General features: G+C 35.1%; 1 protein-coding gene across 3 annotated transcripts in view; it reads right to left on the bottom strand.

The window, feature by feature from the left end:
- Positions 1-271: 271 nt before the first annotated feature.
- Positions 272-17,690, bottom strand: part of VCAN (versican) — a 115,448-nt gene continuing 98,029 nt past the window's right edge. For all 3 annotated transcript variants that reach the window (XM_036846077.1, XM_036846079.1, XM_036846078.1), the window contains 3 exons: positions 6,852-6,996; positions 1,549-1,731; positions 272-1,402 (listed from right to left, as the gene is read on the bottom strand). In XM_036846077.1, the coding sequence (XP_036701972.1) occupies positions 1,275-1,402; positions 1,549-1,731; positions 6,852-6,996 (456 nt within the window). In that variant the 3' untranslated portion in view covers positions 272-1,274. The remainder of the gene's footprint in view (positions 1,403-1,548; positions 1,732-6,851; positions 6,997-17,690) is intronic.

Raw genomic sequence — 17,690 nt, 5'->3', positions numbered from 1 at the left:
TAGGAAGCAACGCCCACACTATTTCTATATATATGCTCCTTGCTTAGAATGGGCAAACATCATTTGCTGAAAGCTATACACTTTTCCACTCTTTTTATAATAAACACTTGATGCATTCTATCCGTCACATTATTTAATCAGGGACAGAGTACCTAGATTATATTGTTCCAAACTGTGTGAGGGAAGTATAAAGGCTAACACTGAAAAATAACTAGCATACTATGTCAATGTTCAGGTTTGGGGTAAAATAACATCCAATAAATTAAATCAGTATGGCTTACTTCATTTATTTATGTATGCTTCACAGCTGCAGCATTCATACATGAACATTCAAAACTTTATAAAAGATTAAAATGGTTATATATACAAAATTTCTTTCTTTGAATGTGTGTTGTTTTAACAAACCCCCCTCCCTCCAGAACCCTAGGTCTATATCCATTTGAAATGTTGTTGATCTGTAATCTTGCAAGTTATTGTTATAAAAGCCATTAAAAAGGAGACCCAGTTGAGTTAATAATTAGCACTTTGACCCCTAAAAAATGCTCCTAGTCATAGAAAAGTCCTCCATTCAGGCCTTTCTTGTAAGTGAAGAAAAAGGAATGCAGCAAAAAAAGAGTTCCACGTTGCAGTCTCTAGTTCCGTTGGGATCCCATTAGCCAGCCAGGCTTCAGCATCACATGGAAGCCGGCTGTACCTAGGGCGGAAATGGTGCGGTGACCTACAAAACTTTGTGTTTGTTAATTGTCCAGGAAAAGCCATCCTCCATCTTGCTGACAAAGGGCAAGGGAAACCATTTCCAGCCTAAACAAACTACCAAAAGCAGCCCAACAAATGATTAAAGACCTGTAAGGCTCCATAATCATCATTAAATATGCCCGAACTCAGTGTGACTTTTTATTTTATATACAGGATTAAAATCAACATTAAATCATCTTATTTACATTGCCATTGGTGCTGAAATGGAGCTTTTTAAATAGTACAGTAGGCTGGTATACATTATAAAATGGTCTGCACTGGAGGCAAATAGAAAACTAAAGAAATTAGATAGTCTGGAAATGGTTACATTCTGCCCTTATTTTCTTTCCTTTTGTTTGCTTTCTTTTTGAATGCCAATACTTTCATTTAAAATGTTTTCGAGCACAGCAACCCAAAATGACTGGATGGTGGTCCAAAAATCCAAACCAACTGATAATACTTCTCGAGGTGATAGGAAAGGCACAGGAAGTTAGGACTTTGGCTGAAATGATGAAAACACATGTTCGCCATTTTAGGGATCAGCGCCTTGTTTCTTGCCACCTCCTGCTCCAACGGTGATCATGTTTTGATGTATTTATTGAATTGTCCTTTGCTGATGAGGAATTTTTAAAGTATTTCTTAGAATAAGTCCTTTGGTATGCAGATGCTACATGGAAGGAAAGAAAGAAAGAAAAGAAAACACAACAATATTACTTGCTCCATACCCTAAACTACCAATACCGTAGCCGTAAAATGAGGGTGTCTAGTAGTTGTTATAGCATGGTTGTCCATTCTTTCTAAAGGACCACTTACGGTTCAGGCAGGTAATTTTAGGCATAGCCCATCTTCCATTTCCTAGGCAACGGATGGTTGGAAGGTGGCGTTGAATGAAACCATCTTTGCAGTGATATCTAATCAGGGAGTTGATTTCATAACGAGGTTTCATCTTTCCAAAGGTCTTGGCATTTTCTACAACAGGGGGCTGGCCGCAAGCAACTAAAGAAAAGTAAATTGGGTTATTTCCAAATAATCTAAATATTTCTATTGGCATGAGTTTCTCTTTTTTTTTTCTCTCTTTCCTTCTTTATTATACCCAATCAAGCACCTTCAGCAGTCATTTAGATTAAGAAATTGAAAATTTTCAAGACAAAACTAAATAGTAAGGCTCTGGGCCTAGTTTGAATCTCAGATTCTGTCATCTTGAATTGTGCTTTTTTTTTTTTTTTTTTTAAAGAACCATAGGGCATATGGTCATACATTCATCTGTCCGTTTGGAGGTGCTACTTTTCTGAAAAAAATTCCAAATTAAAAGGAATTTGGAATTTCCTGTCTCATGCCACCATGTGGCCTGTTGATGTTATCTTCATCACCATCCCAATGTTTTTATTTATTACCCACCTTCACTTCAAATAATAATAGATTTGTAATAATTAACTATTATTGTCACTTCCCTGAAAAAAACTTACAATCTATAATAACATCATAGCTTCAAAATGCGGACAAAATATGTCCAAAATATGGATAAAATACGGACTCTTCAGTATAAATAAAATATCTCCAGGTTCAATTATGTTTATTTGCTCTTTTCTGTCTTCTGTACAGAGACAGGGAGCAAGTCAGGACATAGTATTCATGCTTCAATTTTGTAATTACCTTATAAATATAAATTTCAACTCTTAAGCAGGGTAAGTAAAGGTAAATCTTGGAATATATAACCATCATTTTTAACCCACAATAAAAAATTCTGTATATCAACAAACTTAGTGATGGTAGAAATAGTAAAAAGGAAATAGTAGTAAAAGAAACTTCACAATTTTGAAATTCAAGAAGCTGGGAAAATTGGTTCAACTGAATTTGTATTAATTTGTAATTTTATTCAATATTAGTGTACTTGTTTTAAATGATATATTTTAAAAATTAACTTTTATTAAGTGATTGTGTTTTGCTATATATCTCTAATAAAAATATAACTTAACTTCAATATAATTTCCCTAAATGACATTTCCTATCAATAGTTTACTTTAAGAATGCCATCATGAGGCCCACCTGATAAGCATGTCATATTCTCTCATGAAATAATGCAAATCTTCAATGGGAGGATGATTACCAGAAACCTTGGTACCAAGATGTTTGGATGTCAAAAGTTCACGAATATTAAATTTATTTATATATTCAAAAGGCTGTTTATAACCATATTCTTTTGCAATGACAAATGTAGGTTTAACTTAAATATTTAGTTCCTTTAATTTACTTCTGCCTGACAAAACAGCTTAGAATGTACTGACCCATAGCAAACAAAACTGTCTTTAATGAAACACAATCCAAGCATATATTTTCGTTCACATAAGAAATTGTCACTCAGATAGACATAACCTAAAAATAGATTATAAAGTCCTACTATCTATAACTAAGAAATTAGAAACATTTGTGTATGTATTTGATTTTTACAAATTCGTAGAAGATAAACTGAGATTTCTATAATAATATGTCATTTTCACTTAATAATCTACACTATGTATATAGTTCAATGAAAACCCCCATCTGGATATCTACACTTCTTTTATTGTAATATGGAAAGTCTATACTAGGGTCCAGATACTAGCAAGTATCAGGTAGAATGAGATGGAAGTGATACGGAAGGTTAAAAATTATCAATTAGATAACTCATTATACTTGATTCTGACAAATTAAAAGTTGTCTTTAAATTTGAGAGGAAAGCAATATACAGATTTCTTCCAAAACTATAAATGAAGACTTATTATAAAGTTAAAATAATTCAGGGAGTGTGGTACTGGCAAGGACAGGCAAACAGACCAGAAATAGATCCACATACATATGCTTGATATTTGACAGAAGCAACATGGCAGAGCAGTGGGGAAAAGGTAGTTTTTTCACTTGGACAATTGGGTATTCATATGGAAAAAAATATGTATTTGGTTCCCTACCTCAGAGAATCCATGGCAGATCAATTCTAGATGGTTTAAATATATAAATGTAAAAGACAAACTATAAAACATTTAAAAACAACATAGGATAGCTTTCTGACTTTAGGATAGGTAAAGATTTCTTAAGACACAAAAAGGTTTAAACCGTAAAGGAAAATTCAACAAAATGAAGAACTCTGTTCATTAAAAAATGCCATGGGGAAAGACGAGCTACAAACTGGGAGTAGATATTTGCAACATATAATTTTCAAGGGATTAATAAACAGGACATTTTAAAAAACTCTCACAAATCAATATATAAAAGAGAAGCAATCAATTTTTAAAAATACACAATAGACATGAACAGAAACCTTACAAAAAGAAGAGCTATAAATAAAAGTATATGAAAAGATATCCAGGGAGAAGTATCCAAGACAACGCAAATTAAATCACAAGAGATAACATTTTATACCCACCAGATTGGCAAAAATTTCAAAGTCCATTAATATCAAATGTTGGAGAAGATGTGGAGTAACGGGACCTTTCACACATTGCTGGTGGGAGTGACAATTGGTACAACCACTTTGGAAAATAATTTGGCATTTTCTAGTGAATTTGATGGTGCATTTATCCTATGACTCTGCACTTCACTCCTGGAAAAACACCCTATGGAAACTTGCAGAGATCTACCACAAACAAGTTCAAGAATATTCGTAGAAACATTGTTTATAATAGTGAAAACACTGAATGTAACCCAAATGTCCACTGGCAGGAGAACTGATAAATAAGATGTTATATAGTCATATACTGTAATACTACACAGCAGCCAAAATGAAGAAATACAGCTACATGCATCAACATGGATAAATCTCACGAACATAATGCTGAACAAAAAAAGCAATGCACAAAATACAAACAGTATGATTCTACTTAAAGTTCAAAAATGTGCAAAACTAAACAATTTGTTTACAGATACAAGCATATGTGATAATTCTAATGAGAAAAGAAAGGGTATTAAGTCATTATCTATGGCTGGATTTGGGAAGTAGATGGATGGGATTGGAAGGAACCTGCAGGATGCCCCAAAGATGTGTAGATAGTAATGAAACGAGGTGGTGTTTTTTTTTTAAAAAAAAGTCTTTTATATATAATATAATCCTTCTTTGCAAGTATTTAATTAAAACGACCTAGGTCTGTATGTTTAAAGATGTCTAAAATATCTGAAAGGAAAAATAAGTGTCATTTATAAAAGTTTACAGACATTTATAAAATTCATAACATTCCCCAGAGTACTGATTAACAAAGAATTAAGTCTACACAAATAAAAATCAGACAGTAGGGAGATAAAATATATGAATCATTTTGTTTTGTTTTATTTTTCTCCTTTGATGAGGTAGACCTAATGTTTTGTAAATCTTTCCCCATTGGGAAATGTCTACCATGATATTACTTTTGTGAATCCTTTTTAGATAAGGCAGTGGTTCTCAACCTGGGGCAGTTTTCCTCCTCTCCCTCCTTTCCCAGGGATAGTTGGCGATGGCTAGAGACATGGATGGTTGTCACAAAGCAAAGGAGGATGTGGAGTGGAGGAGAATGTTACTGGCATTCAGTGCATAGAGGGCAGAGATGACGCTAAACATTCTGCAACGCACAGGGCAGCTCCCACAAGTAAGAACTGTCTGGCCCAAAATGTTAATAGTGCTGCTGCTAATAAACCCTGGCATAGGAAAAAATAACACCGGAAATAAAAGAATGTTTGGATCACAAAATGAAAAGCATGACTCCAGGGAACATTTGGAGATCTAAGAGGGCAAACATGACATTTGGATAAAGACAAACAGTTCTTTAAAGACTTCTTACACTAGAAACAGGGAAAAGAGCAAATAACTTGATTTGCTCTTTTCACAAGTTCCATCGCATAAGTGCGGAAGTAACGTACATAGTCAGGAAAGCTGCTCACACATAAAAGATATTCAGAATGAATTCTGCTTTAGACAAGAGAATGGCAGAGTATAGTAGTCATGGATAACAGCTGAGTTTCATCTCAGCTTTGTGTATCTTACTGTTCTCTTTCTTTTGATAGAATTTCTCTAGTGGTGCTTGTCTTTCCTAAAATATCTATAGAGTGTATTATTAGTTTTATTATTTTTATATTCAAAAATAAGTCAAATGGATTTTGTATTTTGCGTTTGTACTTTGTATGTTTAATTGAGGTGGGTAAAATCTGGGTATAGAGATTAAACACTCATGTTCTAACACCATTATCAATTGCAAATAGGTTTATAAATTTTTATGGAATTCCTATTTTTTAAAGGAAGAAGTCTATACAGTGTGCCTTAGAATTCAAACATATTGGTCAATGATAAACACTTTCAAAAATCAGCTTTCTTAATTTTATCTGTTTAATATCAACTAAGCAATTCTCATTATATTATTAACTTATAAACATATTATAAATGTTTTTATTGTATCATATTTTGAAGGTATTCAACGATAGATATAGAGATGGCATTTTTGTTCTATGGTTTATGTGTATAGATGGAGCTTCTAAGGGAATGAGTGAAAAACTCAAATGTCTATAAAGACCAGGAACTTAACCAAAAAGGAGGAAAGGTCTGAATGAGGACTGCAATGAATTGGAGACCACAGTCCCACCAAGGGAGGGCGGTAGTTTTCAGCTGCAGTATTTAAACCACTGATAAATTTGAACATGGGCCAGATGGCACCAGGTGTTCTTTTTTTTTCTTAAGTAAAAACTTCACATTATTTTATGATACATACCAGATTTTTATTGTTGCCAACTAATTAAAAATTTTTTTGTTTCTTTAACATTTTTATTTATTTATTTATTCTACAACTAATTTTTTTTTTTTTTTTTTTTTAATGCTCTCCTCATCAAAATAAACAGGTTTATAGGCCCTCGGGCTGGCAATTGTTTTTCTTAAAAATACTGCCAGGTAGTTTTTCTACATAAATGCTACATTGTTATCTTAAGCACTTGAAATCTAAGGTGAACACATTACTGAAAACAAACTTTTCAATTATATTGAAAAAGTAAAACATTCCAGAGCAATAAGAGATGCCATATGTGACATCCAGCTTATGTCTTAAAGAATGACATTTATTCTTCCTGAATTTACTTGATAATTGAAATGCAGATTAAGTATACATTATTAATGGGGTAATCATTACCTGTTCCTTTCTTGCAGGTATAGGTGAGATGGTAATTGCAGGGAACATCATTCCACTGGCCATTCTCATGCCATATAATTACAACACAATCTTCTCCAGCAGAAAAGAAACTATCTGGCTGATTGGGCCTCCAGTTCTCATATTGCTGTAAAAATGGAGGGAGAAGATAACTATTGACAGTCAAAGAGAAGCATATTATAAAAGCGACAGTGCCATTACTGCACGATTAAATTAGAATGGACTCAACAATTTCTGTTGAACCATCTAGCTGAGATAATTCTGGTGGTAAAGAAAAAGATTTTTACACTGAGTGGAAAATGTATATATCTCAAAGTCTCTCTTCAACAAATACATATTTTTTTCCTTTGGCGATGAGATATATCTAAGGAATCAATGCTCAATTTAAGAATTTTAACCACGTCATTATTATTAATTGTAACAGCATTAATGGAAGTGGAACAACCAGAGAAAAAAATTCATAATCTCGTCACTCTAATCTGTCATGTTTTCTTCCAAACCCTATGTGCACATATAATTTTATGTAGAGGTGATTATAGTGCAATAAAATGGTCATTCCTTCTTTTATATTTTTACCACTATAAAGTACCTTTGTCTTATTGAATGTAATTGTTTTCATCCAAATTCTTTGTTATGTCGATATACATATAAATTGATATATTTGCTATATTTATTTTTTTGTTTACCCGATATACCTATGCCCATCATTTTATATTCAACCTTTCTGAGTAATTCTGTTTTAGATATGATTCTTATGTGCATCATCCAGTTGTGTTTTGCTTTATGATCTAATCTGGAAGTTGTTTTAATAGGAACATTTATCACATTTATGCATATTAATATACAAGATAATGCTTTAAAAAATATGTCTTACTATAAATATATGTTTGCTTTTCTTTAATGTGTGTTCAGATAATTAAAAGGAATTTTATTGACCTGATGTTTTTCCACTGGTTACCTTTATATCTACATCTTCAGATGATACCTCTTGATTCCCTAGTTTGAGCAATGACATATAACCAGAAATATCTTTTGCCTTCCATCACAGTAATACATGTCTTTTATTCAGCACCAGTAATGAATGAAGCCCTCTTCTGGTACTTGGTATGCATTATCTCTTACAGTAATCCAGCAAGACTGGGAATAACTTGAAACTTAGCAATGTTAAACACCCAGGACTTTTAGGTTTACATTCAATTTTTTGTTACCTTAAAATGTGACCTCCATATCAACCAATAATTATATGAAAAACACAGTCCTTATGCCTATTCAAAAATAACAAACTTTAGTGAGATGAAGATAATATTGAACCATAAATGAGAGAGAAGCTTTCTAGCCTCCGGTCTCTTAACTAGAATGTGATATGGGACATGTTTGTTCATTGTCTCTCTGGCTCAACTTGGGTATCGCTTTCCCAAAATGCTTTGCCTACTGTCACATTTAAATCACATCTAATGCTGACCAGACTGGTGGAGACAAATTTCCTTCATATGAAAGAAATACGTATTCAGATTTATGTGACAATGGCAAATGTGACTGTTTCTTCTGGGCCTACAGATCTATTAGTCTTTCCTTGAATTAAATTTAAAATAAGTCTGTGTGTAGAAAACAAACTTACGGTTACCAAGGGGGAAAGGGGGAGGAGGGATAAATTGGGAGGTTGGGATGGACATATACACACTACTATATATAAAATAGATAACTAATAAGGACCTACTGTATAGCACAGGGAACCCTACTCAATACTCTGTAATGACCTATATGGGAAAAGAATCTAAAAGAGTGGATATATGTGTATGTATAACTGATTCACTTTGCTGTACACCTGAAACTAACACAACATTGTAAATCAACTATACTCCAATAAAAATTAAAAAAAAAAAAAAAACCAAGGGGGGAAAAAAAATAAGTCTGTGGCTGAAACAGTGAGTTAAGAGATTTTATTTGAAAAAGACAAAGTCAGAGAAGAAAGAACTGTATATGAGATAAGGTAATTGTTTCCAATTCAGAGCATGCCAAAAAACGGTCCTCCTAGTTACTCCCAAAAGCACCATGGCTATCTTTATGTCCTTTAAAAAGGTATAATAAATATATTACAGAATGGCTCTAATTTTTCTTTCTTCTCAGAAAATAATGCAGTTTTTAAAGCTTTAAAATATGGTAAAAACCTAGATCTTTGATAAAATAATTTGTGAGAAGAAGACCTAAAGTTTGAAAACCTCAGGATTAAGAGACCTTCTACTTTTCCTTCAATCTCTTTGCTTAGCTTTGTTTTGAAATACACCTCAATCATGCCAAAATTAAGAGAGGAGACAAGAGACCTCTGCTATGTAAAGAAGAGTCTCTGAAAAGTGATAAAACTTCAAAGAACCAAGGGAAGATTAATAAAGACTTTTTTTCCAAAACACAGAATTAAGGGTGTTTTTATTTCTCTGGTGGAAATCCAGAAATTATATGGATTTAAATTCAACTCTAGTAGCCTGAATGGTACCACTGAGTTACCCCCTAGGTGGCCCTGGGAAAGATGCTGAGAGGACCATACTCACCAAAGCACTCTGTCTGGCAGGTCTTCCTGCGACCGGGAACTGACATTTGATCTGACCTGGGTTTCTAATTATTTCTTTATTTTCCTTTTCTTTGCCTATTTCCCTTTTCTTATCATCTCTTACCCTCCACCCACCAAGCCTTATTTTTTGCCTTTTTTTTTTTCTTTCCGGCTACCCTCCTTTAATAGATAACAGAAAAGGAAATGGAGTAACAATGCAGATATAAACGTCACATTCAGCCTGCTGCTGCTGTATAACTAAGCTGTCTTTAACAGATGAATTAAAGCAGGATAAAATTAAAAATTAAATTAATAAAAGAATAAGAATTCCTTAAAACTAACAAAGATCTACATTTAATACTTTTTATGGTGAAAGATCCCAGAGTTCCTCATATACTTAATTTGGATTTTGGAGCTCAGTACTTTCTAGTTTACTTTCTAACTAACCTCTTTCAGGAAACCAGTGAATGTCCTCAAAGGTGGAAAATTTTCCAGCATCCCAATACCACGTGTAAACTGTGCAGTGCTCCCCTTTCCTTGTCCTTACCGCACTATTCAGCTCCCTTCTTTGCTTTATTTTTCTTCATAACACTTATTACCTTCTAATATCCTATGCATTTTACTTACTTATTATATTTTTTCTCCTTAGTAGAGTGTAAGCTCATTGAGGACAGGGATTTTGGCTTCTTTTGTTTACTCCTGTATCCTCAGTGCCAGGAGCTATGCCTGGCACATACTGGTGTTGTTTAATAAATAATTTCATATTTAGAAATAATGAACCACAGAGTGTGCTGTGTTCCTCCCTACCCATACCTGCCCCTGATCGAAGATGTTGTTTGCTGCTGGCAAACAGCAAGCAAGACAATCGCAAAGTCAGCAGAAGTAAATAACCGGTCTGGAAAACAGTTGGCAATACATACCAAGAGCCTTAAAAAGTTCCTACCCTTGGACCTCATAATTCTACTTCTAAAATGCTACCCTAAAAAATAATCAGAGGTGTGAACAACATTTTATCTAAACTATTATACTAGCGGTAAGTGGGAAAAATCTATAGAGCAAATACATATTCAATAAATCATGGTATAGCCAGACAAATGGGACAGTATATAACCATCAAATATCTTGTCTTTGAGCACTATACAAGGAGATGGAAGATACTAAAGGAAGTGTTAAGTTAAATAAAAAGTAAAGTCCTAAAAATGTACAATAATCCAAATTTTACGCATACTCTCAAGATGCAGCTGTGTGTGTGTGTGTGTGTGTGTATGCAAAAGACCAAAAGAAAATGCAGTAAAATGTTATAAAGTTTATATCTAGTGATATGAGACTAAGGTAATACTTTATTCTATATATTCTTACAGATTTTCCAACTTCCCTTGAATGAGCATGAATTATTTTTCTAATCAGTAAAAATGAACATTATAACATGAGCTATGCAGTGATCAGAAAGAACTTACCAATTTCTTAGCTAACCTTTTTTAATCTAACCTCAACAAACATCACTTCAAGCCATCCAAGTCCCTCGACTGCCATGTATTTTGCAGCTGACATTTCCTCCTGATCTGAACAATAACCATCTCATTTTCACACTGAAATGAGATTCTGATTCCATGCCACCAAAGTAATTCTCAGGCCTTAAGCTTCCCAGGCTCAGACCTCTGGTAAAAGATTTAATTGTTTTGGGTGGGAATTGCATTTGGCTGGCCGCAGTGATTTAAAACCCGTGTTCTGTGTTGTTGCTTGGCAGAACTGTGGCTTAATGGTGCAGGACCAAATTTTAAGTCTGTGGTTTTTACAAGAATGTTTGATACCCACAGGCATGTCACACTATTACCTCATATCTGATTGCTCCATTGTGCAGATTTATTTTGGCTAGGATGCTTTGATTTTGCTCCATGTTACTGCCAAACTGACTTAGCAAAGGAAACTCCAGTTTTCTGAACAACTTTCTTTGTTTCCTCCTGAATTCTTATAGCCTTATTTAATATCACTTGCAGAGAAAAAGAGTAGAAAAAATAAATCATTGATTTTAGGTTCAATAATGTATTTTTTTCACTAAAGCTAAATGTTAGGAAGAGATCTCTCCTCAGGAAATCAATTCTGAGCTATAAGAATGTAATCGAGCCTCTCTCACATAGACGGTGTCTCATACATACAGAAATGTAGACTCTTGGAATGAGCAGAGAAAAATTCTCTGCTCCCATCTGGATTTTTTTCTCCTCGCTGGGATTATAAGCAAACATCCTGGGTGATCTAGCCCAGGTCGACCCTCTTCTAGGGCTGGATGGGCAAACTAAAATTATTCCAAAAAGCCAGCATGGCTTGGGGAGAATTCATTTTAACACTGTTGACAAAAATAAATGCTGATCAGACCTCAGCCTGTTTTTGTCTTAGAGACTCATGTTCTCCATTCCAAACCTTGAACTCTCGTTGTTTCCCCCAGAGACCAGAATTAGCTCAATCCCATGTCTGAAAAGAAACCCCTAAATTACTGTGCATTTTTGTTCTCTTCTGATGGCAGAGAAAATTATGACATAAAAGTCACATAGTTGATGTAAAGGAAAGCCAGCTCAGATGTAAACTTTTCTACATGTTCTATAACAAACATGCATTTTATTAAGAGCTAATTTTTTATACCTAGTATGAACTGCTTAATGCTGTACACTATATGAAAAAAGTTACTTGTAGTGTTCCAATTAAATGATTACCTCTCTGTATGTGTAGAACCAAAAAAAAAAAAAAAAAAAAAGTGCCCCAAAAGACAACCATTTCAACTAAACTGGATTTATTAACTTTTCAATTATTGTTTTCTCTTTCCTTTCCCCCCAATCAGATTCAAGCAAGTTAGCTGCCAAAGGCATAAAATGATTCTAAAAATCCTGGCCAAAATCTAACAGCTAAGTACCATTCTCTTGAATGACAATTGTCTCCACAAACCAGAGAATTCATTTTGAACCAATCCTAATATTGAGAGGACAAAGTCAGAGCAGACTGAAGTTATTCATTACAATCTATCAAACTTTACAAATGCTTAGATTATTTTATTCCAAATAATCTGTATTTTATTGTCAAAAATTTACTTCTGTCTTATATTAACGTAAAAGTGGAGAATTATCCTGTAGGTCTTCTGGAGCATACGGGACTCCCCTGCCTGCCAATATTCTCCACTCTCGGAGAGTGACCTCAATTCCACAGATCTAAGACAAACTTGACTTAGGTTTCTCAAGCAGAATGGCTGAAGAGTTATTCTCTCCTTCCCAGCTCTTTGCAAAGTCTCCAACTTAATTCAATCAACATGCGGGGAGGGAAAAGGTGTGTGTTGTGTTTGGGGATGGGGGTAGGGTCTCTGCTTTTGAGTTACCAGCAGTCTACTAAAGTCAGACAGGGTTTATATCCTTTCAAGGTGACTCTCTGATTATATAGTATCTAGGAGTCCCAACTGTCATTCAGAGATACCAGATGATCTTTTGTCTTTAAAATACACACCACCATGATCAATGGCCCTGAAATCTCAGCAGATAACTAGTATCACAAGCATGTACAAAATAAATGGAAGATAAAACTGTAACGTAATTGAACTAGAGATGGATCACTGTCTCTTTTTCTAAGGTTAAAAAAGTGTTATTTCATAGACTCACAGACATACAAAAGAAACTTATGGTTACCGAAGGGGAAAGGGCGGGGAGGGATAAATTAGGAGTTTGGGATTAAGAGATATACATTACTGTATATAAAATAAACAGCAAGGACCTACTGTATAGCACAGGGTACTATGTTCACTATCTTGTAATAACCTATAATGGAAAAGAATCTGAAAAAGAATACACACACATACACACACACACACACACACACACACACATATAACTGAGTTACTTTGCTGTACACTTGAAAGTAACACAACATTGTAAATCAACTATACTTCAGTTTTTTAAAAAGCATTATTTCAGAAATACACAAGATTTAAAAATAAATCAGGTGCTTTGCTTTGCTTTACAAAAGGAGTTTGCTTGGTTCAGCTTTGAGCACTGCTTTCAGTTCAAGAAAGGAAACAAGACCATCCAGTATTAGTCAGTTAACTGCTGTGACAGTCACGTCCCAGCTGGTCCTTTATATGATACATATATAAGCAAATCGATTTATGAGGAAATATGCAAGCAGCTGGATGGTGAAAAGAAAGGGCTGGATCAGGGAAGGCTCTTGAACCGTAGAATGACTTACCCTTCATGCAACATTCCAAAATAGTATTTGTTTTTCCACATCAAGATTTTTTTTGCCTTTAAAAGATAATGTCAATTCAAAATTCAAAACCCTGAAGATAATAAGGTCATGCTTCAACCTCTAGTAGAGAAAGAATTCCCGGAACATGAAAGAGTTTTGTTTTTAAATCCCTTTTATCAGAATTTAAAATTAAGACGTTTTCAAAGCAACTGGGCTTATCAAAACTTAGTTGATAACTAGCCCTTCTCCATAATATTTGACCCATTTCAAATTCTTTTCATTGAGATTTTACGATTTAATTTGGTCAAATAGCTATAAAGGATAATTGATGGCCATTAACTAGTTCTCCTAAACAGTTAGACACTCTGTTTAGAACCTCTTGGTTTCTTTTCCTCTCTAATAACAAGAACATGGAATTTTCACACACTAGATAAAATTAAAGTTCATCTTTTTGTGGGACACAAATCTGAGATTTACTACCATCACACACACATACACACACCCCTACAAATACAGTATTTCTTGGCAGCAGGGAAGGATATATCTAGGATAGACCTTTGGGAATGCCCCTGTTCACACAGACCTGTGTAGCAGAGAGGTCCCCACCATAAACACAATAGAGAAGGTCCAAAATGGTTAAACAGTTAGTAGAATAAACATCAACAGACCCCTAGAGATGGGAAAACTGAGCTGTCCATTGGACAAACTTGCTAGCTAATTGAACGATTTTTACATACTAGCCAGCCATTGGGTACAGTTCAAATTTGTGCCTGAGCAAAAAGTATGAATTATTTCATATTGTGGATCTTCAGGGTCTCTCATGTATATTTGAAACTACAAATCTTGAATCTGCATCTGCCAAGGGCCTACTCTATCATCGACCTTGTACCTACCCACATATTTACCTATAGTTTTTCAGCTTAGATTGAATCACCTTTTATTCTTTAAAATTCACTGTAATTTAGATTATCTTAAACGGCCAATTAAAGGCTTTATGTTTTAGAACTATTATGAGTTTTGCCAAGTATGTTTAAACAATTAGCCACACACATTCCAATTGATAAAAACCGCTCTTGACATTTGTCCAGTAAAGCCATGCTCTGACATAATATATTATGGTAATTGTTGGGAGAATTTAAGGCTTCAAGCTATAATTTAGAGTTTTTTTCCATGAACAGTCCAGTCTCTGCTTTCTACCTACTCTCTATTCCCCCAAACACTGCTGATTTAATTCACTGTAAAAAAATTTTCATAAGAAAACCAAAAATGTCCTCTAGGTTCACATGCCAAGGGAACCAGCCAAGGAAAACTTTCCACTGCTATTACTGTGTATAAAGTGAAGATACGGGAAAGATTGGTCCTAATGCTTGCCTCAGTTGCTAGGATTTTACTAAGCATGTGACTCCATGTATTAGCTTTACGCTGCATTTGAAAAATCATCTCATTTCACGTTTAACTTTCTGGTTCATGATATAATGCAATTCATACTAGAATTTTAAAACCCAAAGCTATAGGGACTTAATTCACAGAGAATATTATTCCTGCAGAGACCTAAGTGGAGTTCTGGGAATGTGAAGTTTTTTTTTTTTTTTTTGAATGTGAAGTTTTGAAACGCAAAATACTATATGGCCACTAGGCGGCGATATCCATCCATCATTAGATTTTGAATTACCAACTAAGTCACTGTTAACAAAGCAATGTAGATATCCCCCCACCCCCGCCCCGCCCCAAACCATGATTATTTCCTCCGTATGGAAAAAAAGATTAAAGGATTATCTGTGATACGTCCCCTCAGTTTTGTGAGGAAAAGTAAGAAGAGAACACTTTGCTAAAAGATAGACCTCAGCTAAACAGTATTTACCAATCCCATTCCATTTAGCTACAGGCCAATGTAGCTATAATCTGAATTTTCTAGTTGACTAAAACGTTCAACTACAATATTTATTTTTTTCTATTTGTCCTTTTAAAATTGTCAGATGATTTACATCAACAGTGAAGCTGCATCAGAAGCAAAGCCAAATCTATAATAGACACCTAAAATCCTTAGGACAGGGCAGATCATAAATAAACACCAACGCACACAATTAATGTCTGCATGTGATTTAGTCTGTTTTTAGGTAAAACCTTATGTAGATTAGCTATAAAAACATGACACCTGTACTAAAAGCTGACTTCTCTGTGTTCAAACTCCTTTTATCACCTGGAACCGGTAGCGCCACTGCTGTACTCACATGGCCACAAATAACATCCAAATGCAGTCGATGCCAGGGGTAAGCAGATAACCACCAAAGGATAAAAGCAAACTCCAAATAGAAAACACAGCCCCTAGAGGACGGCTTACCCTTTTGAAACATATGCTGATAAGAAACCACCTTTGCACTAAATAAAGAACTCAGAATAACCACTCTGGGTTTATCCCCTGGCCCTCACCTTTCAGAACACAGGTCAAACAGTTATCTGCCGGGAGCTTAGAAGGACTGCTTATTAGAGAAATCAAAACATGTGTTAACTTTAAAATGTCTTTTTTCCCTAGATGGCTGTGGTCACAAGAGGCATTTGTTTGCAGTCTGTGGGGGATTATATTTAATTTTGTTTTCTTTAAATTGTTGGGGCAAATGACCTCACTGCAAGGTAGAAATACACCCTCCTCTGCTCCGCGTACTTGCTGCAGGTTACTCTGGTCTGGGTCCTTGTTTATTTATGTTTTAAAGGAGGTTATGGTTTGGCTGTTGTCTTTTAGTTGAACAACCAAAAGGAAAAGAGCAGCTTTGTTTTAAAGGAGAAAGAGACGTTTGTTTTGGTGTCACTGCCCAAGGCTGGCAGCCTGGAGTGGGATCCTACAAACATGAATATGTCGAAGGGAAAAAAACTAACTCGGGGTCTCCTGATAGTCGTTCAAGTGGCAATATGCCCACTATTTTCCTAGCTGGCAAATCTCTGTGCGGGAGAGACGATCTGCCAGCTCTGGAGCACAGCACTCATCTTGTGTAATAGTAATAGCGTGAGCTCACTGCCCTACAAAGTAGTAATTATCCACAGCAGTTTCCAAAGGATGTGAGTTCCTCCCACTGTGAGACCCCTCGAGACGGGGTCCCAGGCACAGCCCCACTAAGCCACTTGCATTTAATCCCCACCGTGAATGGTGCCAGTGGGTTCCTTCGCCCCAAGTTTGTTTGTACAGGTCTTCAGTCAGGAAGTGCTCACGATCCAAATGCAACTTGAAACTGCCAAACCCATTCAACATTTTTTTGGCCTTTTCCATGGTTATGCGTTGCCTTAAACTAATTAGCAATTAAATTTAAATAACTGTGTGTGATTTTTAAGGTTTCACAGAACACTGTTGGAAAAGCATCTGCGAAAAGGAACTACCACGTTGATAAATTCTTCTTTTTTTCAAGGAGAATCTTGTCAAATATGAAATGATTTTCCAGTGCTGGGTAAATATTGTTCTTCCAGCTGTTTGCCCGTCAGGAGCCATCTGCACTCAAGGAAGGGAAAGGCGGAGATGAGGGTTTTGTGTTCTAGAACTGCTCTGTGGCTCGATATATTTTATGTGAAGAATCAGAAGAACCAGTTCTTGGTTTCAAATCAAACTGAACTGCAACACAAGTAAAAATTTTCACTAAGAGCTCAATGGTCTTTCAGAAAAGAAACTGAAAATTCTTCTACTGGTGAGTAATGTGTGAAAGGATGAAGAAACAGCATATGTTTTCCTTGGCTTTTAGATTAATCTAATGAAGCCTGTGAGATTTAACATAATTAAATTAATGTTGATATGCGGTGTGACTTGCTCACAGAGAAGTGGCATTTGACTTGGAGCTAAAACCACAGCACAGCCAACACACACCCATCTGCAAACATTTTACAGGAAGTCTTCTAAGATTTTCAGGTAGAAAAAGTAAGACTTAAGGTTTTGGTTTGGGGGTTTTGTTTTGCATCATTGTTTTCTGCCAAATCATTCGCAATCCTTCAAACCTACAAACCAGCTTAGAAAACACAAGGAATTAGTTAATACTCTTGATTCTCTTTTCAATGTCCAAGACATCTGGGCGAGG

This window comes from Balaenoptera musculus, chromosome 3 (assembly GCF_009873245.2).
Source record: "Balaenoptera musculus isolate JJ_BM4_2016_0621 chromosome 3, mBalMus1.pri.v3, whole genome shotgun sequence".
NCBI lineage: Eukaryota > Metazoa > Chordata > Mammalia > Artiodactyla > Balaenopteridae > Balaenoptera > Balaenoptera musculus.
The sequence above is the reverse complement of the archived record's forward strand: the minus strand, read 5'-3'. Positions and strand labels throughout refer to the sequence as shown.